This window comes from Serinus canaria, chromosome 3, assembly GCF_022539315.1.
Source record: "Serinus canaria isolate serCan28SL12 chromosome 3, serCan2020, whole genome shotgun sequence".
Classification (NCBI taxonomy): Eukaryota; Metazoa; Chordata; class Aves; order Passeriformes; family Fringillidae; genus Serinus; species Serinus canaria.
The window spans coordinates 43,457,525-43,478,927 of NC_066316.1; the positions used below are offsets into that span (position 1 = coordinate 43,457,525).

The window sequence follows — 21,403 nt, forward strand, 5'->3', positions numbered from 1 at the left end:
AATGTGATATTCTTCATTATACTCTGTGCATGTGTGATTTTTCAGAATAACTGGAGAAGTTCATGGGACTTTATTCCAGTATGAATATTCATCCAGTTATCGGGGGGGGGGGGGGGCAGGGGGAGGGTTAGTGCTTTTTGTCTACATCACTTTTGTAGCAAGAAAAAATAAATTGTGATTGCTGGTTGCAGTGAGTCTAGATGCAAACACGTTACTTGGGCACCACTGGTCTTGTCTTGGGAGATTCCCCACAAAGTACAAACCTCTTCACGTTTCTGGTGGAAGAAAAGCCACTAGTGTTTACGGCAACTCAGTTCTATAAATGGCAAAAAATTCAAGTCACATAGTTTAAATTGGCATTTTTTTGTTTGGGCTTTCTTTCCCCTAGCTAATGGAGTTGCTTCAACCAATGATGTCTCCAGACTCCCAGTCCTGTCAGTTCCTGGAACTCTGCCCTCCCCATCTTTTCAACAAAGAAGCAATCACAGCAGTGTTTCAAATGAAAAGCAAAGCACTGTCAATACTATCTCAAGGCCTAGACCTTCTTCTCTAAGAAGTAAAATTGATGCATGGCAGATCATTCCACGTATTATTAAACCAAACTCTAAAGACTCTGAATCTTCAGAGGGCAATGTACATCCAGATGTTCACTTCTCGCCAGATACTGAGGAAAGAACTAACTGCCACATGCCCTCATTACTTGATATTGATGTGGAAGGTCAAAACAGAGACTGTACTGTGCCTTTATGCAGAATGAAGAGCAAAACTTGTCGGCCATCTATATATGAACTGGAGAGAGAGTTTCTGTCCTGAGTGCCTTTCATTTTAAAAATCTTTGCTTCATAAAGGGGAACAAATATAAAATTCTTGTCTGTCTTAACACTTTCTGCTGCTGTTTTCTGATGTACTGTGACAAATAGTACCAAAATTATTAAAATGGGCAGCTAATTAAGTGTAGTAGGTGCCTTTTTCAAATGTTCCTTGGAATCCAGCTAGTAATTCTAAAAGCACAATGCTGCAAAATCATATTCTGGGTGAACTTCTTAAGTATATTTTGAATTATTAAAATAAAATGCCCACTTCCCTCTGCCGTGTCACAGAAGTTTTCTTTAGGTTTGATAGATATTGCTAAAAAATTAACTTTGGCACATTAAAAAAATAAATGACATATAGAGCAAGGTTGTGTTCTGTCAAGAAGAGTTTCACCTGAGAAGTGGTGATCTGCAGCTTGCCTCTGTGGCTTGTAGGTTCAAGGAGAGGGACTAGGGGTTTAAGGTGCAAGTACAGGAGGCTCTGTTCACTCCTCATTAAGGAAGTGGTTGCTTGCAGGCATTTGATACTGAAATTGATTAAGAACCAGGAGCTAAATTTTCAGGTTTTGCCCTTGGTTATCGTGAGAACTTTCTTAGTTGCTCCAGAAATTTACACTGCTTGTATAAACATTTCAGTTTCGGCCACCATATCGATTTGAGAGGGTAAACTTCAGTATTGAGATTGGAGTAAAGGTATTTGACATACTTTGCAATGTGAAACAACATTCCTTGTAGGTAAGGATACACTGGAACGTAAATATTTGTACTCTTAACCTTTTGAAGACTACAGTGTTTGCACTGAAAGCAATATTCTTGAGTTTGAATTTTTTGTTTGTGGTGGAGGGGTTTGTCCCCCTTCTTGTTTTTTAAACTCTGCTGCACCTTGTATTGAAGAAAGTTGGTAGGTTTTAAGGATAATTGGTTTTAAGTGAGCCAATGGTGCATTTTATTGCACTTAATTTTAAAACTGCTATAATTTAATATGAAAATTTTCAGTATAATCTCTGTAGCTTCTCTTCCTAAGGTACTACTGAGTGCCTGCTTACTCATATTTAGGAATCAAAGGACAGAAACAGATGTGCTTGACTGGTTTTCAGTGATAGAAAGTTTCCAGAAAATTGCCAGTAGTTAATTGTGGGGGGAGGAACATTTAGCTTTGATAACAGTGGTAGTTTAATTTTTTACAGTACCACTAAGTGAATGATTAAATAAAACCAAATGTACAGTATACTTTCCCTGATGAAAGCATTTTTTAGAATTAAAGGAATATCCCTCATTTTCCAGTTTTGAAGTCTTAATTTTGCAGCTCATTTGACATTTAAATAGTTTTCATAAATAAAATTAGATAATGTTAGACTAAAACTACTGTGTTCCCATCCAAATGCTGTTCTGTGAAGACTCGTGTTTCAATCTTTTCTTCTCCTTTACTCTGGGGTCTGGGAGTTCAGATAGAATACACAGTTGCTTAAAGCTTCAAATCCAAGGGATTAAAATAGAAAGTTTCTGTTCTAAGAGTGTATGCACTACAGTGTCCACCTTGAAGATGACATACAATTATACAAATGAAATCATCAAGTCTTTATCACACAGAGCAGAACCCAGAAAATGTAACTTCCAACCTCAAAGTGAAAATAGGAAATTTCCTTAAAGTTTACCAAAAGTAAAGACAGAACCACTAGTTGTCTGTAAATATAAGTGTTTGTGTAGCAAATTGTTACTGCATTTTCTTCAAACCTGTTTCTGTCGCTGTATTCCTAGTTTTCTGTCAACATGATTCAAGTCACATACTGTTCTTTGTCTTCTGTTTCAACTTTAATTCATCAGAACACTAATAGATTGTCTATTCCAGTCGTAATACAAAATGTTTTTATAAAATAAAGTCATTAAATATTAAGTACAGATTAACAGCACATTTACCTTCAAGGCTTAATTAGAATTTTTGAGCATTATGTATATTTCAACTCTTTCTTGATCAATTATTCCTGTGTGTAATACTGAGAGAAAATGAGCTGATTGTATTACATGTTTCTGAAGAAAGTATCTCTGTTTGGCTTTCTACAGGAAAATCTCAGGTGCTGAAGTATTTTGACTTGTAAACTTAACTTCTGTTAAGTTCTGTATTTTTAAGGTTTATATAATTTCAGGGGTTGAATTTTGCACCCTGTGTTTTGTAATCAATAGTATCAGCATAAAAAGCTCTTTGAGCTATATTGTTTTCATTTATTAGTGACTTTTCTCTCTTGTAATTAAACAGATTTCTATTCCTGTTCAATGAACAATTTCCCATAAGATTGGGACATATAATATGGCCAGCCCAGTGCATTCTAAGTAATTTAGGAGTTTGTATTCCATCTCTTATTCTGAGACAGTTTAGGCAAGCCATCTCAAATATTTCTCTGATGTGATGCAGTTTTTTTAAGCTATAGTCTGTAGTGCTTTATAATTGTCTTTATAGTTTACAATTATAGGCCAGTCTTCATTGTAATTAAAAAGAAAAAACAATTCTTTCCATCATGGTTTCAGTCTGTAATTCACGTATCACCAGAGAAATTTTCTGTCAAGGTACAGAAATCTGGTATGCATTATGTGACCTGTCTTGGTTAAAAAGATATTTATTTCAATGTAGGTTGATAGCCTGACCAAATAATTTATGTTGATTGTTTTAGCATAAAACTGAAGGTGCTTACAGTACAAAGATTGAGATAAACAACTGATATACTGTTTTACAAAACCTGATGATTTAAATGTTTTTATTTAAAAAATAAATGTTTTGTAGCTACTGTATTGCAAAGTGACCTGAATTTTCTTGAAAAATACATTTTAATGATTTCTTAACATGTACAGAATTCTCCCATTGCTAACCAGGAGCTATAGACTATGATCAGCCTGTTCTTGGAAGATTGTAATGTAATTGTTATTCTAAGATTAAGAATCCTGTACAGTAACAAGAGCATTCCTGTAATATCTTGCACTTGATGTGGGCAGAAACATTTAGCATAAGCTTGTTTTTTCCTTTGATGTGACCATAATATTCTTTTGATGCTTTTTACAATGTTGGCTGAGTGTCTTAGAGGAGGTAGAGTAGTGGATATAAATAAACTCAACATCAAGAATACAGGTAAGTAATAACATCCTTTTGTTGTGGGGTTTTTGTTGGGAGGGTCCATTGGTTCTTTGGGGGTTTTGGTACTTTGAGGTTTTTTGTTAGGTTTGTGGGGGGTTTCTTTAGGCTAATGAAGCCAGTATTTTCCTTATAATATTTTTAACACCTTTTCTGAACTTCACTCTTCCTTGGTCACGTCATGGATGCATTAGCCCATTTTTCAGTTAGGAAAAGGAAGTATCCATTTGAACAGTGACAACAGGCAAGATACAGTGAAATTCAAATCAAAATATATTGAATTATATATAGAATTTGTTAGGTTGCAAGCCAAATCTTACAAAGACATGCCTGCACTCAGCTTGTAGTGAGACTGGCTGCATAACAAATATTTATGTGGCCTGTGAGTGTCAGTATGGAGCCCAGATTGTAAGCCAAGCTGCAGAGGCAGTTTATTTTATCCACAGAGTTACAATGGTAATACAAAGATTTGCGTACAAGTGTCGGGTAATGGAAAAGATCGCAGTGTAGCCAACCGCTTTCTTAATGTAACTATTCAGATCACTATGGTGTATGCACTGTGAGGAGCTAAGGAGACTCTGTTATCTAATACTTTTTTTATGCAGTTGGTGGTGCTTAAGATTGCAGTATTAGGTATGCTAAATAAGGTCCCGAGTCCTTGCCAGGATGTAGTGGAATTCTTCCTAAACAAACCAAATATGCATCATTTATCCCACTGCTAACAGAAATCCAACATGCTTCATATAGATAGTCTGATAACATAGTTTCTTTAACCAAAATATGTGCTTTTTCATCTAGTAAGTTGGAGAATGGAATGCAGAGCTATGCAGGTAGGATGGTTTTACTTTTTATTTCACAGAATCACAGGGTCATTTAGGTTGGGAAAGACCTCTGGAAATAAAACAGTCTAAGCCTCTCTGATAGAGCAGGCTGCCCAAGACCATGTCCATTGAAGATCTGGGTACCTCCACAGATGGAGACTCCACAGCTTCTCTGGGCAATCTCTTCCAGTGTTTGACCATCCTTGCAGTAAAAATATTTGCTCATATTCAGAACTAATTTCCTTTTAATTAGGGGGTTTGGGTTGTTTTGGTTTTTTCTTGTTCATTGATTGCTTTTGGTTTTGCTTGTTTTCTTTTTGTTTTGTTTTTTTGTTTGTGCCCATTGCCTCTCATCCTGTTGCTGGACACTGCTGAGAAGAGCCTACCTCTCTCTTTACCCCATTATCAGGTATTTATAAACAGTGGTAAAAAGAACCTCCTGGACTCTTCTCCAGATCTCTCAGCCTTTCCACAGATGCAAGTCCTTTGCCAGTCTTTGTGGTGCTGCACTGGATTTGTTTTACTAAGTCTGTTTCTTTTTTGTGCTGGGGAGCCCAGAACTGGACCCAGCATTCCAGGTGTGGCCTCACCAGTGCTAAGTAGGATGACCTCCATCAGTCTGCTGGCACCATAACTAATGCAGAGAACTGTTGGCTGTCTGCTGTAAGGACACATTGCTGGCTTCTGTTCAGCTTCTTGTCCATCAGGATTCTCAAGTCATGTTCTGCAAAGCCAGTTCCCAGATGGTTGGTCCTCGGCGTGTACTGGTGTGTGGGCTTGTTCCTCCCCAAATGCATTTCTGTTTCACGAGATTTCTCTAAGCACGGTTTTCCAGCCTGTCCAGGTCTCTCTGAATGGCAGCACAACTATCTGGTGCATCAGCCACTCCTGCTATTTTTAAATTGTCTGTGCATTGCTGAGAATACACCCTGTCCTGACAGCTGGGTTGGTAATGGAGGTGTTAAACCTTATCCGCTCTTCTATCAACCCCAGGGGTTCTCCACCACTGACATTTAAGTAAGTTATGATTAAAACCATCCTATATTTTATTCATACAATCTAAAATATTTTTCCTAAGTGATTTTGGTAATTGCAATTCTTCAAATGCTTTTTTTCCCCTTTCCATTTCAAAAATAAAGACATAATGGCCATTCTCAGCTCTAGGCCTTATTGAATTGCTTCAGTAGTTGATACTTGGCGTCAGGATGGCCTGAGTTCTGTGCTGCTTGATGTAACAGCTCAAATCTGTTCAAAATATTTGCAATTTACATTAGAAACAAAGTAATCAATTCACCCCAGGTGACCAAACTAGTCAAATATCAGTCAGGTGTCAAATTTGGTGTTACTTCTTTGAGCAGTCATTAGTATGAAGTCTCATGCTCTGCAGCACTGCTAAGTGGACTTTTCAAAAACATTTGTGTTACATCTGAGAGCATCAGTCTTCCCTCCCACTACGTAAAGTATGCAGTTACAGGATCTGACAACTTGAATCTCTTACAGCTGCTGAAGACATTGATGAGTACTCTGATCTCTGAAGGGGAGGTGGAGAGGCCACAGCTGTGAGCTCCTCAGAAGCAGAACACTGTTAGTGCTTCTCCAAAGAGGGTGCCCAGGGCAGCCATTCCTACTGTAGCTGCTGAGTTCTCCCCATGCCAGAGAATCTGCACATGTGCTGTTGTCTTCCAGCCAGCTTCAGATACACCTAGATAAGATCTTTGGTGTAGCAGTAGTCACTATGAACTGTTGTCATCTGAGGGCTTGCCAGTCCTTATGAAAGCAGGTGGAAGTCTGCAAATGTGGGGTAAAGGAGAAAATAAACAGTAAGACTGTTCATTTTGCTCACTGTTTTGCAAATCACTTGCATAATTCAAAAGTTTCTAAACTCAATTTTATGGCAGAGAGAATTAGGCAATAATATTTTACAGTGCCTTTTTAGTCTCTGCTGCCTTCCAGACCAAAAGTGACATTTGTGCCTTGTGCTAGATGCCATTTATTCTGCCTGGTAAATGCCGTCAGTGGTTTGGAGGATTTTATTTCCAAGCCTGATGGAGGTAGCTGTGCTAAGAAGCAAGTGAATCAAACATCAGGTGTATCTACCAGCAGTCTAGGTAAGAGAAAGACACATACTAGACATATATTTTCCAGTCACTTAAGTAGTATTGAGCACGTGGCTCCTGAGAGTGCTGGAGAGCCTTGCAGGTTATTTCCAGGGACAGGGTATTCACCCAGAGGGTGAATCCACTGCTGTTCCAGAAGTGGCCTTCACATGGTTGCATGCCTTTTTGACTCTATCTTTAGGGATATGAGTGTGTCTCCTTCAGTGTATGTGCCACCTGAAATGGTTAAGGCAGAAGTAACAGTGATTCTATGCCTCTTATCACAATTTGATCAAAATATTCATTTTTCTCACCGTGGAACCCTGGAAGATATTGATATTGGTGGCTCCACTCTTGATAGTCAAAATTCTCATCACCAAGGCCCCGATTCCTTCTTATTTGTGATGCAGCTGCTTGATGGCTATCTTTGGGGCTAAGATACCAACATCTGAGCTTACCCACAAGAAATACTTGTTGGACAGATACTTGTGAGCAAGGGAATTGCCTTGTCTTATTTATTGTACCTCAAATTTAACCCACCAAAAGCATGTCTTTCAGGTGCCTTTTCAGGTTTGGGTGGTTTTTACTGTGGTGGTTCTTTGGTTAAGGAAATTCTGCTGGTATATTATGAAGAAAACCTGTACTGTCACCATCCATAGTTAGAAGATGCAAGGAACAGATACTATCTAAAGCATATTAAGAGTATCATAGTATGGAGTCATCAAGCTTGATCACTTTACCAAGTTAGGGAAACTCTACAGAATGAATATGTATATTCTTCAGGCCTGCAGAATTACCATGAGGATCTCTTTCCACAGCTGTGCAGTATATTTAGAATAAAAGTGTGCCCATCACCAATTTGTATTTTTTAAATAGAGCTCTGAATCCCTTAGAGAAAGTCAGGGGCAATCATAGTGTTTGCATATGATGTGCTTGTAGATACTGAAAGCAAAGAGAGATACTCTTGGAGCTGTAAATAGGCTCCTGGAACAGTATTTCTCCCTTTACTTTAAAACCTTTTAACACTTTGAGGGTTTGCAGGGAAGAAGGATGGCAATGCTGTGTGTCAGGCAAGTAGAGGGGGTCTGGCTTATACGTGCTCCAACAGATATTCCTGGAGGTGATTCTATGATAAAAGTATAGGATGAATATACATACAGCGAGTACTTTTCAAAAAGAGAAAATTACCCCAGATTTGTGTACAGTGATGACTGTGGTACTTGTTTTGAGAAGTATTAACTTTTGTGGTACCTGATGAATTTTTTTTGAATACTTGTGGAAGTCAGAAAAAAATGAGGCTGGGTTACAGTTGAAAAGAAGCTCAAGAATGGAAGTTTCATCTTTATTTCATCCTTTTCCATATCGTCCAATTTAAGTTTATCTTGCTGTTAACACTAAAAAATCCCAGATATCCTGTAGTCCACAAAAGCCTTCATGTGAAATAAAGTACTTAAAAATGGCAGTTCAGGCCTGACTGTGTGAAGCAGTGAGATACAGGTACTACAAGCATCTAATTCTTGTAATGCAAACCAGTTAGCTTTTTCTCCCTGGAAAGGAGGTCAAAGGATCAAAACTGTAGAGTGTTGGTGTAAGAGATGGCAACAGGTTGGGTGTGAGTGTTGATCACAGGAGTGTAGGAAGACTGTAGAGGGATCTGGACAGGCTGGACTTATGGGCCAAGGCCAATTGTATGAAGTTCCACAACACCAGGTGCTGGGTCCTCCCCTTGAATCACATTTCTCTCACACAGAATTTGTTTGAAGTCATACTGTTGATCCAAAGTTTCTAATTTATTTTTCCCATTTATTTCTTGGCCTATATTCAAGTCCTTCAGGTACTGAAATCTAGTTTTGTCAGTCTGGAGAAGAGAGATTGAGGAGTGTCCCCATTTCAGATAAGTTCACAGATTTTCTTCAAAACCTGTAGTTCTTGTATTTTGGACTACTGAGCAAGCATATGAATCTCTGATAAGAAAAGAAACATTTCCATCAGTTCCCCATATTTAATAAGCCTTGGCCTTTATGATTTGTATTCTGATCATGATACTTCTCATATAATATAATAATTTACTTACACTCTTGTTCAGTGTATTAAGACTTTTGGTTCTTCCTCATCTTTACAAACATGAAAAACTAGTCTAATTCACCCTTCTCTCTCATTGCTTTATTGTTACCATATTTATAAATACATCTGGCCTCAATTTAGGCCAATGTCCAGGTTGCCTTATTATTTTCCTGTGTGCCTTTCTCAACTGCCCCATTCAATCTTTATATAAAATCATCCTCACTAGGGTAAGAAATCAATTTGCTACATTGAATCTTTGTCCAATAGCTTGTCTAGGTTGGCTTGTCCTCAGAGGTGTACAGTATCAAAGAGTTAAAACCACTATATCTAAGTGTTATCTGTTCAGTGACCTTTCCCATGCCACTTTCAACAATAATTAACAATGGTGTTTCAAGAAAGATTTTAAAAAGTTTGCCCATGTAATTGCATTGAATCAATGCAGCCAGTTTAGCTTATGTTTGAAGTTGTAAAAGTCAAGTACTTTAGGAGTTCTACAAATTGTTTTAAAGTCCAGTTAGATCTCAGCTTCTGAAAACTTTTGCTTACCTTTGAATGAAGTAAATACTATTTTATTACTTTGTGATGTTTTAGTATTTCATCTTGAAAATGCAACATTGAACAGCATCTTCTAAAATGGCTTTACTTTTCTGCAGTTTTCAGTGCAATGAGTTCAGCAGGAAAGTTTTAGTTGCAGGCAGTACAAACTGGAGATCACACCCTGGTTCCAGGGCAAGTTTGGCTTTTGATCTTGGACAAGTCGCTGAATTTCTCTTTGCTTACACTGTAGCACTGGTCTGTAAGATGAGCACAAGGACTTCATCCTTTTTTGTAAAGCACTTTCAGAGCTGTGATCAAAGGCACCACATTTCAGCAGTAAACAACAGCTGCAGCAGGAAATGCCTTGACTTCACACACAAAGGGGAGCTCTAACTCAGCTTGGGAGCTGAATACACCACAGCTGTACATACTTTTCTTTCACAGCACAGGTTTCTCACAAGTTAAAGTTTAACTTTGGCAAGGAACAATTCCAGTCACAACTGGTTGCAATGATTTAGCCAGTAACTGCCACATTAGGGAAATAATTACACAAAGTTTAGTGTTTGGTTTTGGTTGGGTTTTTTTCAAGATTCTCATGATTGGTCAAAGCAATTACAGCTTAGGATTGATTTCCTGGTTCATACAACAAATTTTGTCTCATTGTTCTCTCCCACCCTGAATTCATTAGGATACTAGGTATTTTCCTTTGTCTGGATGAAAGGATCCTATTTCAACCACTTCTGATTAATACTGCTCTTACAAAACTGTGTTAATTGGTTGCTCCCCATTTATGATTGAGCAGCAAATGTGCAAATACATCCTAAGGAATGATGTTACAGCTTATTGCCTCAAATGTCTTTTTCACTGAAGCATTATCTCTTGGAAAGGCTCCATCTTTACCTTGGAGAAGGGATTTAATAAATTAATGTGAAACATAAGGATGAGGGAGGAGAAGTGTTACTCCATCATCTAGATTTAGGCAATACAGAAATAAGTACCTGCTGTGAACTGCAAGAGTGAGCTCTGAATGGCTCTCCAGAGGCTCAGGCAATGGTACAGAAAGCCTTGGCTCACAACTGAGCTGCGGAAGGCGAGTGCCTGGAGCTGCACCATAAATCTCATCTCCCAAAAGTACAGATCCTGCAGTAGCACACTGCAGGGGGAGAGAGTCTGTTACTGCCAGCGTTCACCACCACGGTATCTCTGTGCTTTAAGGGTATAAATATGAGATAAGTTAATAAGCTTAAAAGAATGTATGGTTTGAAGCCTGCAGCTTCGAATTCCAGAGGTAAGCAGTTGGTGGAAGAACAGCACGGCAGCACCGTGCCGTGCCAAGTTTCGGCTCTTTAAACAAGCAGAAATGCAGTGCTCTGCCCTTAAAGCTAACCACCCATAGGAGCTGAGGAGGTGTTTCTACAAAGTCTCTGCTGATTAATAGTCAGCCTTTTGTTTACCTTTACTTTTTAGATCGTGCAGCCTACTGTGTTACTGTGGCTGTAACCTGCTGCTGTGTTTGTACACAAATGGTGGGGCAGTCACAGCCAGTCAGTCCCTTTTGAGTCATTGATATATTGTTTGCCTTTAGAAGGGACTAAATTGCTGGTTGGGACTTTACTTTTTTGACAAAAGAAAAGCAAAACTGACAAAGCCCAAATTGTTGTCAAAGTATGTGCTTGATAGCCAGTTTATCCTTGGTTCATCTCTCATATCCCAACAATTTCCTATCACTGAGAAATTATAAGCCTATTTATACAGGAAGGGGAGTCTTAAAGGTACAACTTGTATTTACCTGAGTTTTGTGCATCTCCTTGGAGTTTTTACATTAAAAGTGATTTTCCTATTTTGGAGTATTTTGAAGTCAAGTTCATCATACGAAAGCTTAAAAAGGATAGATGGCAAAAGCTCTGAGTCTTTTCACCTGGGAAAGTGTAATTCCAAAGAGGAATCTAATTCAAGAGAATATATTTAGGGTAGAATGCTGAAAAACAAATTCTTAACCTCACCCTTTTCTTAAGGCTAGAAGCAAGCACTCAAATCATGGCCAGACTTCAACATATTTTTAGCTCTGTAGTGGTTACAGAAAAAGATACTTCTTTTTTCTCTGAATTACTTTAGAGAGTTGATAACTGAGCCATTGTATTGCAGCATACAACCAATTACATTTCAGCAATAACTGCTGTTGTTCCTCTCTGCCCTCACCCTTGTGTTTGTTGTAGGATTTTAAACAATGTCATAAATGCCTTTGGAGGGAGTTCTGGAAGCCTAAGATTTTCTATATTTAATAATGTTTGTTGGTTATTCCTTGGTATGCTAGATATGCTCATTTTGGTGGATGAGGATGCTGGTTTTCTTAAGACCTACTGTAATGAACTTTCAGATGTCATTTGAATCATATGGTTGAGTAATAATAAGTGAAAAGTGATATCTTACAAAGCCATGAACTTAAAAACAGCTACTAACATATACAAAGTACACCCTCTCCTACTTCATGCAATAGATTAACTTGATGGGAGATTAAAAAGGAAATCAACATGAATCTGCTCTACTCGGTGAACCTTGGAGACCAAGGTCCAAATTATGACAGCTGCAGTTGCTGGGATGTGGAAGAGCTGGGGTTTTGCTGTGGGGAAGAAAAACAGCCATCAAGTCAACAAATAGAAGCAATTTCTGCCTCCTCCCCCCTGCCCCATACCTATAGTGGGCATAGCAACAGAATTTGCTTTCTATTCAAATATAAATACTCAAGATCTGTTTGCCCCTGCTGATTAGAGGGAAAATTGAACTGTAACCCATTCAATTCTCAAAGCCAGTTAGACTCCTTATTCCCCCAGTAATCATGGAATGTGCCCAATGCCAAATTCCTCTGCTGCTTACAGTGATGAAGTTGGGAACAGCAACATCAGCTGAGGAAAAAAGTTGTCTTTGCACTTGGAAAAGAAAGGACTGTCTTCTCTGAAAAAAAGCAAGAGTGGAGAGATTGGAAGACAAAGGACTAGCAGAACAAGTAAACTGTGTAGATTCCTTCCTCTAAAAGGAATCTACTCAGTAAAAATAAAAAAAAAATTAAAAAAAAAAAGCCAAACCTTAAAACATCCCCTGGGACCCCCTCAAATGATGAGTTTAATAGCTTACACTTACTAATTCTCATCAAAAGAGGCTTGGCTCACTTAAATCTGTTGCTATAGGCAAAAGGAAGAAGTACCTGCAAGTAAGATGATTTCATGCCGGAAAAAAATCCTTTTTGACCATGCTGCAGACCATTTTTCTCTATTTTAAGAATGCCTTTGGTACAGTCGATTGCTTGTACTTTTCTAAGATTGTCAGCAGCAAGTCCTGGTACGGAAAAGGAGAGAAAGCAAGGAATTGCAGTCTGTTGCTGGAGGAGATGTGAGGTTTGGGCTCAAATTTGCACTGTGTGGTGCCGTGCCAGCGTAGAAGTTAAGCTCAAGAGAATGACAGCAAATTCTTTTTGGGCGGGAGGTCAGACGGCACCCTCAGATGTGCCACCAGATGTGCCACCAGATGTCACCGGTGCCCGCTGGCCCGGGGACAGCGGGGGACTCAGCCTGGCTGGGAAATGTGACTGGAAAACGTGTGGGCCAGGGGGGCTTGGTGTTTATCCACATGTTATAAATAAAGCTGGCTCTCGTAGGTGGAGTTATGAGTTGTTAGTAAGGTAATTTTATTCTGAATTGTTAATGTAATAGATTGTTCTGCCTGATTTATGTAATAAGTTATGGAGTTCAATGTGCTGTAATATGAGTGTGTGCCCTCTGGGGGGGGGGGTCAGTGAAGTCTGAGTGACGGAATTTTCTAGAAAGTTACCTCATGAGATGATAACATTAATATAGACTGTGATTGGAAGACTTGCCAGCCAATGAGGCCTCAGAATTCCAGAATAATTGGCCAGGAATGCCCCATCTTATGGACCAACAACCAGAAAAAGGACCAGCCAACAAGTGGGTTGAAAACACACCAATCCTGAACCTTTAAGAGACTTTAAAAGCCCCGGTGCCAAGCACCTGGCGTCTTTCTAGGGTACTTTGTGGCCAGAGAAACTTCTTGTTGCGCAAACTGTTACCTCCGGCTTGTTGTGTATGTCTTAATCTTACCTTGGGGCCTCATCCTCTGTTGTTCTTAGTTTCAATAAACTGGCACTTTTTCAAAATCATCAGCCTCCTTCCATTTCTTTTTGCCTGTTTACTACACACAAGTGGGCAGGTAGTGGATAAAAACCATGGCATTGCATGGCGTGAAAGCAACACACTTTTTTTTTTTTTTTTTGAGAGTTTTGAGCATTGCTCTCCAGTCAGACTCTGCCACGTGCTTTGTCAGCTCTTGTATCTCTTCCCTAATTGTTACCCAAGGACATTCACCTGTTAAAAGTAGGATTTCCTGCACTCTTCTTCTAATGACCCAGTCGTTAGTTTTTCTGGGTCTGGACTGAAGGCACTGGAGGTATTTCATATTCAGACTCAGGTGTTTATTATTTCTTATCAGAGCTTTTCATTAGAAGGCACAGAAAGGCCAACAATCTCTTGTTACAAGGTCTTTTAAGACTAAACTATCCAATTAAAAGCTGACACCTAGATTATTTTCCCTTTTAACCCAATAACTGATCCCACAGAGCCCACAGTGAAGGCTTTTCTGCCCAATTACAAAATGCCACCCAAACCCATGAAGAAGGAAGAAGAAGCAGGAAGAAGAAACCCAGGACAACACCCTGTGCCCTCCACCTTGCTTCTATCCACAACATACTAAAAATCTCAAAACCTAAATTTCTCACCAAGTGCTACACCTACACTGCTCTCTATAATCTATTTCCCACTTTTGTGGATTCCAGTCTATCTTGAAGTCCAGGAAACCTTCTCCATGAACAAGGCTCAAAGTCAGTGCTCCCCTGGGGGTCAGGGCACCCCAGAGCAGACAGAGAAATATTCCTGGTGCCCTGGGTTTCCACACTTCTGATCATCCTGAATTGCACAGGTTTGAAGAGCACTCATGCACTTGGCTGCTGCTGGTTTTTACTGCTGCTGTGTGTGTGGGCACTGGTGGTGACACAGCAAGGGCAGGGAGCAAGAGTCAAAGCTCAGCAGGGAAGGGTGTGGTACAGGGGAGGTCCCTAAACAAGTTCCTTTAGCCTTAGGTCCAAATATTAACAGTTGCTTGAGGAGATGCCATGAGATGTAATTATCTCAGGTGTTCATTTAAGATTGCCTTTGATTTAAAAAGAAGCAGTCTTAGGCTTAAGGGTAGTAAAGGGAGTTTAAATATGGGCAGGAATATTAAATCAAAAGTATTTTTGTTTGGAGTACCAAAAAGAGAGATGAAAATAGCAGGATTATCCTCTTTCAAAAATGTCATCATTTTCCTAAATTTTTTTGGTGAAAGTTTTTCTCTTTAGTCAAGGAGAAAGGTGTCATTTTGCTGAAGCCCCCATCTGGAACATAAGAGATATTCATTTATTTCAACTTCTTTTTGTGACTTTGTCAGCAAGGTTCAAGGAGGAGACTTAAATAGAGCATACAAGAGAGAAGAAACTTAACAAGGATCTGTTGGAAGTCAGTGCTCAGACCCCTTTTTCCCTTTCTTGCAATGCTTTCATCTCCTGGCATAACTGGTTTGGATCATTGGTTTGTCTTCTAATATTTAGCTTTTCTTGAAGCAACAGTTGCTGTTCTTTACTTCTTTTCCACTCTACTCATAGAAAATTATCCGAAATTATCCAATATTACTATTGTGTGGCAAAATCCAGCTTTGTGGGCTGCTTATCAGTACTTGTTACACCTTGCAGGTACCCTGTCTGGCCTGGCTGTTCTCAAAGGGGTGTTTTTTCCTCTCTTTTGATTGTAGGTGATTTTCAGGCCTTTTCTAAGACTTTCACATTTGTTTCATTTTGTGGAGGTATTAGAAAAAAAATATTCTTCTTCTGCATCCTCATTTCTAGAAGGAAGACAACACAAGTACTGCATGCAGATCATGATCCTAGCTTTGTTTTTTTTTTTTCCAATGCTGAGGTTTCCAATGAGAGGACAGAGAAAAACAGAGTACTAGCCAGTGCAGTAGATGACATGACTTTTCCTTTGTTTTTGCCTACCACTGTGACCTTCTTGTTTTTTTAGAAGCAGGTCAGCCTGTAGTGCCTCTGGCAGCACTTTTCTCTCACCCTTAAATTTCAAGCCAGCAATTACAGAAAGCCATGGTGATTTGAATTGGTAATGTAGCCAAAATTCCACAGCCACCCAATAAAATAAGTTGTAATTACTTTCTGCAACTATCTAATCTTTTATTATTGGTTCTGTAAATACATTCTATGTCATTTCTCACGAGTTAATCCTCATACACAGACATTGCATGCCTTATGTTGGTTTTCCTTTGGGTCTTGAGAGCTTGAGATTGATCAGGTGCTCTTAGGAGCACGTCTGCCATCAGCAGCTAATGTTGCAGTTTGCACAGAGCAGACAAACCATGCAGCTAAAGCTGAAAAAGACCAGTTTTCTCAAAGTACAATCCTTCTCTATGCAGCAGAATTGTCACTGCCAGTTTTTGCCAGATCTGGTCTCCACTGAGTGTGCCTGTGAGCAGTAACACTTTATTTCAGCAAGAATTCTGGGGGCATATGTAGCTCACACCCAAAATTTGTCATTTTCTTGCACACATACTGTGCCTTATGTTGCCTTCTGAGGTGTTTGTAGAAAACTTGCTCTGCCTTTTGGTGCATATGCATCATGCAAGGATGATAGCTTCATTTTAAGGCTTTTAAAGCAGGAAAATCCCTCCTTAGGGTGACATTTCAGCTCCTTCTCTCTGTTATAAGGACATGGAGATGGGCAGAGGATGACAATTCCAGAGTGGATGTTCCTCCAGAGTTCACTGTGCCTGAATGCCTCTGTGTTAGTTGTATTACTTTCAGTCTTTCTCCTAGCAATTTCATTTAGGTGACCTTCAAGTTATCTCTTTCATTTCAGCTCTGTTTGTTGAGCCCTTTTGTGGAATCCTTTCTGTAGACTTTCATTCTGATCTGCTCTTGTCCTCCCAGGATGCTGTCAAAAGATACTTTGCCCCTGTATTCCTTTAGGAAGCTGTTTTAGGAAGCTGTGGTACCACATTCTAGGGGGAAAAAATGTGCCAGGAAGAAATTTTAACTCACAGGGTACTCTGTAACAGTATTTGCTCCCATGAGGCATATTGGAAATGCATACTGAACTCTCCCTATTTAGGGAAATAGGCCAGATCCATTAAAATTATTTTAAAATACTGAGCTTCAACCATAATGATAAGAATGTCCTGCTAGTGAGATGTAATTGTATTCCAAATATTTAAATATTTACATTAATTGCTTACGACACTTCTCCCTGGTACAGCGGGTAAATTCAGTTTGTTTTTTAATTCAGTCAGTGAACTACTTCTTAAAAACATTTGTACAGTTATAAATAATTGGTATTTCTGGTAGCTGGGCAGTGGAACACTAAAAATGTTCCTGTCCCAGTAAAGATATCTGAGAATTAATTTTATGTATTGGTTTTTTTTTTTATTCCTCTATTGTATGCATTGTATGAAATCCAGAACCAAGCATCCTTAAAAAAACAGATATGATCTAGCTCCTAATTTCCCAGATTTTACAGACTTTTAAGTGTGTTTTGTTTCCTCAATTCAAAATCAAACCATTCCCATAAAAGAAAATGGTATCCTTTATATCCAGTCTCATTTTTTCTCTAAATTCCATTTTTCTTATAACAGGGGCATTTGCTTCTTGTGAAAGAGTCAGTTTGGATGTTTCAGCTCTTGCAAACAGGGTCCCATCATAGAAGTCTGCTCTGCCACCTGTGCTGCCTCCCGCTGTACAGAATTACAGGATTTGCTGGATGGTCCTCACTGCACGTGGTTTCAAAATGTGAAAAGTTTTAAATTTCCTTCCATTATTTTCCAAATGCTGGAGACAGTCACTCTCCCATGTCTTCCATGCACTTTTATATCCCAATTCCAAGCAATTGGCTTTGTAAGGTATCTTCTGAAGTTCTTTGCTGTGTGGTAACCCTGTTTTTCAGGTTTTTTTATCACAGGTGCTCCTCACTGAGTGTTTTCATTCTCTGCTGAAGTAGCCAACAGCCTGACACCCTTCTCCATAAGAAAGTTTATCCTTTCAGCCACTGATTTCACTGTGAATCTGCGATACCCAGCTAAGGACTCTGTCACTTCTGACTGAACCTAGACACAAACACACAGCAATGAAACATCAAGAGAGCTTTTCCATCACTGGACTTACAGCAATTCCTTGTCTTTTGGAAGGGAATATTTCTGACCTTGTTTCTGCAGGAGCCGTGGTGCTGCTGGCACCGACCCGCTGGGCAGGCAGGGATGTGCCTGTCTCAGGGATGCATGTCACAGGGATGCACCAGTTGCAGGGATGTGCCTGTGCAGGGATGCACCAGTTGCAGGGATGCACCAGCTGCAGATATGAGTCACTCCATGCTCCTTGAGCCCCGCTCCTCCTGCAGCTCCCCTGGCCCAGCGTGTCCCCTCCCTGCCCCACCCTGCCCACAGCCCCGGCCCCTCGGGTCACTTCGGGCTGTCCCTACCGCTGTGGGAAGAGAAATGAGAAATCAGACGTGGCCTTTTCCTGCTCTCAGTGTGCAGATGTTGTTCACCTTCCCAGTCCTGATGAGTATAAAAATGATTCTTGTATAATTTAGTTAAAAGCCGGGGGTGTGCAGAATCGTTATATGAGTGCAGTGTGTGTGCAGCAGAGGAAAATATTTTAATAGGTTACAGAGCTGTACAATGAGCAGAATGAGTTCAGCAGCATTTAATTAACTGCATAAGTTGCAGCCTATGAAAAGAAATACAGCTTGTCTACAAGGCTTCTTTGTAAGTTACAGCACTTTATGTGTTGTAATAGGGAAATCTTTTAGACAGCTAATTAAAAGTTAGTCTGCCACGATATTTTTTGGAAGGGCTTGGAAATGTTTGAGTGCTAAGATTATTGAAGATGTACTGGAAGAAGAAAATCATTTTAAGGAAGTGATTTATTTCAGGCGTTCCTCAGGGACTGCTCTGTTGAAATGTTGAAGCCCTGTAGTGTGGTTTTCCTGAGCATGGTGTTATAGATTTACATGGCATCACAGCACAGTCTTAATCTGAGAAATTGTTATGCACAATAAAAAAGTGAAAAATATTTATTGTGTAAGAATTACATGGTTTTGCTGATGAAACACTTTGGATTTGTTTTTTCCTCTGAGGACGTTTTTCTTCCTGCTTCCATCACTACTGATACTGTCTGTGAATACAGGGAGATACACATAGCTGGAGCTGTCGGAGACACACAGAGGAAGAGCAGCATGTTATTTTCCCTGTTTGCAGAGAAATGCACAGTCTCTGATAAGAACTCTCTGCTGGAGTGAGATAATTAGCTGCAGCAAAGGTGAAGGTTTGATGGAGCACTTGCTGGGGATTTGCAGAACAGTCTGTCTCTCCTTGTCCCTGATAAAAGACAAAACATTTCTCAAGGAGAGCAAACTGAGGGAAAAGGTTAGTGGAATTTTTTCGGTCAGAAACTTGCCGGTCTCTTCTCTGAGCCCAGTTGTTCTTTTGGTCTCTACAATATTCTGGAAATTTTAAGTTATATAAACATGCATCCCTGTGTAATAAGTGAAGACCTGAAGTCTGATACCATGTTTTGCCAGTGGTAGGGTCAGAGACACAGACCCAGGCACCAGCCTAAGTAATAGCATATTTTACTATAATGTAAAATTGCAAACAATCACAAAAGGATAAGCTCAGCAATGCACCTAATCATTGCTACAAAAGAATGCCTATAATGATTAAGAAAGGTGCATCACCAGTTGCCCTGATATTTTAGCATCATCCAAATCTGCATGTCAGCTGTGGGGAGAAGCTGTCACACAAAGGACTGGAGAACCACACCCAGGAATTGGGAAATCCTATGGTGCACCCACCTGGCAGGACACAAAGCTCCCCCATTTGCTGTGACAGTAGCTCAGCTTTTATACTGTAGAACAAACAACCTGACATAATTTCTAGTTCCATTCTTCTGTTGGCATTCTTGAAAACCCTGGCCTGGGCTCAAGGAGGAGCCAAGGGTGTTGTCTTTGATTCTACACTCTCCTAAAAACCAGCCTTATCTGATTTCTAGATATGGAGTGATAAATACATGTTTTGCCAATAAATGAACACATATAACAATTCTTTGTTAAGGAGTGAATGTAGATATATAACATGTGATTGGAAGGTTCACCTAGAGGTCAGCTTTTGCTCAGGGTCTGTTGTTCAGACCTTAGTACTTCATACCATCACTAGGTTTTCCATAATTTGGTGCTCTGATTGTAACAAAGCAGTCCTTCCTTGCTGTCCATGACCAGCAGGAAGTTCAAGCCACTCTACAGTCCACCTCCACCATGCATTTTCAAAATAAAGAGCTGCAATGCTGCAGAGGCTAAAAGATGATGCAGAGTCAAATGCAGCTGGATAAGAGCAACAGCACAGCTTTTTTATGTTTCTTAAGCTCTGCGGCCATAAAACCAGCCAGAAAGATGAACTAGCCACCTCTGCCTTCCAGCTCTGGGCTGTAGGAGCCACAGTGGGGACTGTGGGTGCAGTCCAGATGCAGAGGGATGGAGACCTGGAAATACCATAAAACTCCAGCTATGGCTGTTCAGTGGGCAGTGCAGGGCTGGAGTCTCCTTAATGAGGACCTTTGGAGGGCAGCAGGCAGCTAACAGGGGAAGATAGGAAAGATGAGCTACCACCACAAGTATGAGAGGAGGAAAAAACTGACATGAAGGAGGAACACTGATTACCTGAGAAATGCTGTTTGCTTGTCAAATGAGCAAAGTCAATACTGTAGGGGTTTCATTAAGTTTGTTTTTGACAAGAACCTTTGTTCAGATGAAACTGGTATTCCTACTGGCTGCTTCACAATAATATTCATGACTGCTTCAAAAGCCTGTGTCTGGAGATGCATGGAATCTAAATATAAGTGGTGCATTTTCACAACGGAGAATCATTAGGTCTTAATGGAATTAATTTGTTTATGGACTACTAGGGCTGGCAACTGTCACTGTGATCAGCATTTGATTGTCATCTCTGGGAAAAACACAGTTTGTTCATCTCAGAGCAAGGGAGAAAATGATAGAATTGAATTTTCTTCAGGTGCAAATAAATAAAGAGATCAAATTAAACTCCATGGCTGACAGGAACATTAAAGAGTCCTGTAGCACCTTCCTCTGCCTCCCTTTATCTCTGCGGCTGTCAACGTGATGGGAAACGTTATTGAAATGAACATGAGATTTGGATTATCTTTGCAGTGAGCCTGCAGTATGTTTATTGCTATCTCCTAAGATGTTTCCTATAGGATGATTTCAGACATGGTGCTTTTTTACTGACTACCTAACAGCTTTAAAGAATCATCACTTTTTACGAAGAGGCTTAAAGGTGAATATTCTCAAAACAAGTTAGTCCAGATATCCTCACCAGACATCTCTTCTGTTCCCTTGATAAAAGACCTGGTACTAAACAAACCCCGAAGAGTTCTTGCCAAGAAGAGTTCTGCCAGAGGCCAGCTGGAGCTCCACAGGGAGAAAGTGAGTGTCACTAAACGGAACAGGCTGACCAGCTAATGCAGATGTGGTGACTCATGTATTGATGGTTTTATTTTGTTAAAATGGGTATGTCGTGTCTAATGATACAAAGTGTGCCTTCTTCCACCCAAAGCTAATTTAAATGAGGCCAAGAAGCAAAATCAAGATTTTCCCTGCTCAAAGTAAAACATTCCAGGTACCAAGTGGGGAGCTGAGCTGCTCCCAGCAGCCTCTGACTTGCTGTGGCAGTTTGCACAGAGAAGGGAGAAGAGATTTCAGGGCTCAGATGTTTGGATGCCTGCCCCCATTTCACCCCTTGCATCACCAAACCTACTGCAGAGCCAGGGTGGACTCA

The 21,403-nt window shown here is 39.9% G+C and overlaps 1 protein-coding gene across 2 annotated transcripts in view; it reads left to right on the forward strand.

Annotated features, from left to right (window-relative positions):
• Positions 1-3,828, forward strand: part of MAP3K21 (mitogen-activated protein kinase kinase kinase 21) — a 41,398-nt gene extending 37,570 nt beyond the window's left edge. For both annotated transcript variants that reach the window (XM_030235999.2, XM_050972361.1), the window contains one exon: positions 389-3,828. In XM_030235999.2, the coding sequence (XP_030091859.2) occupies positions 389-813 (425 nt within the window). In that variant the 3' untranslated portion in view covers positions 814-3,828. The remainder of the gene's footprint in view (positions 1-388) is intronic.
• The last annotated feature ends 17,575 nt before the right edge of the window (positions 3,829-21,403 follow it).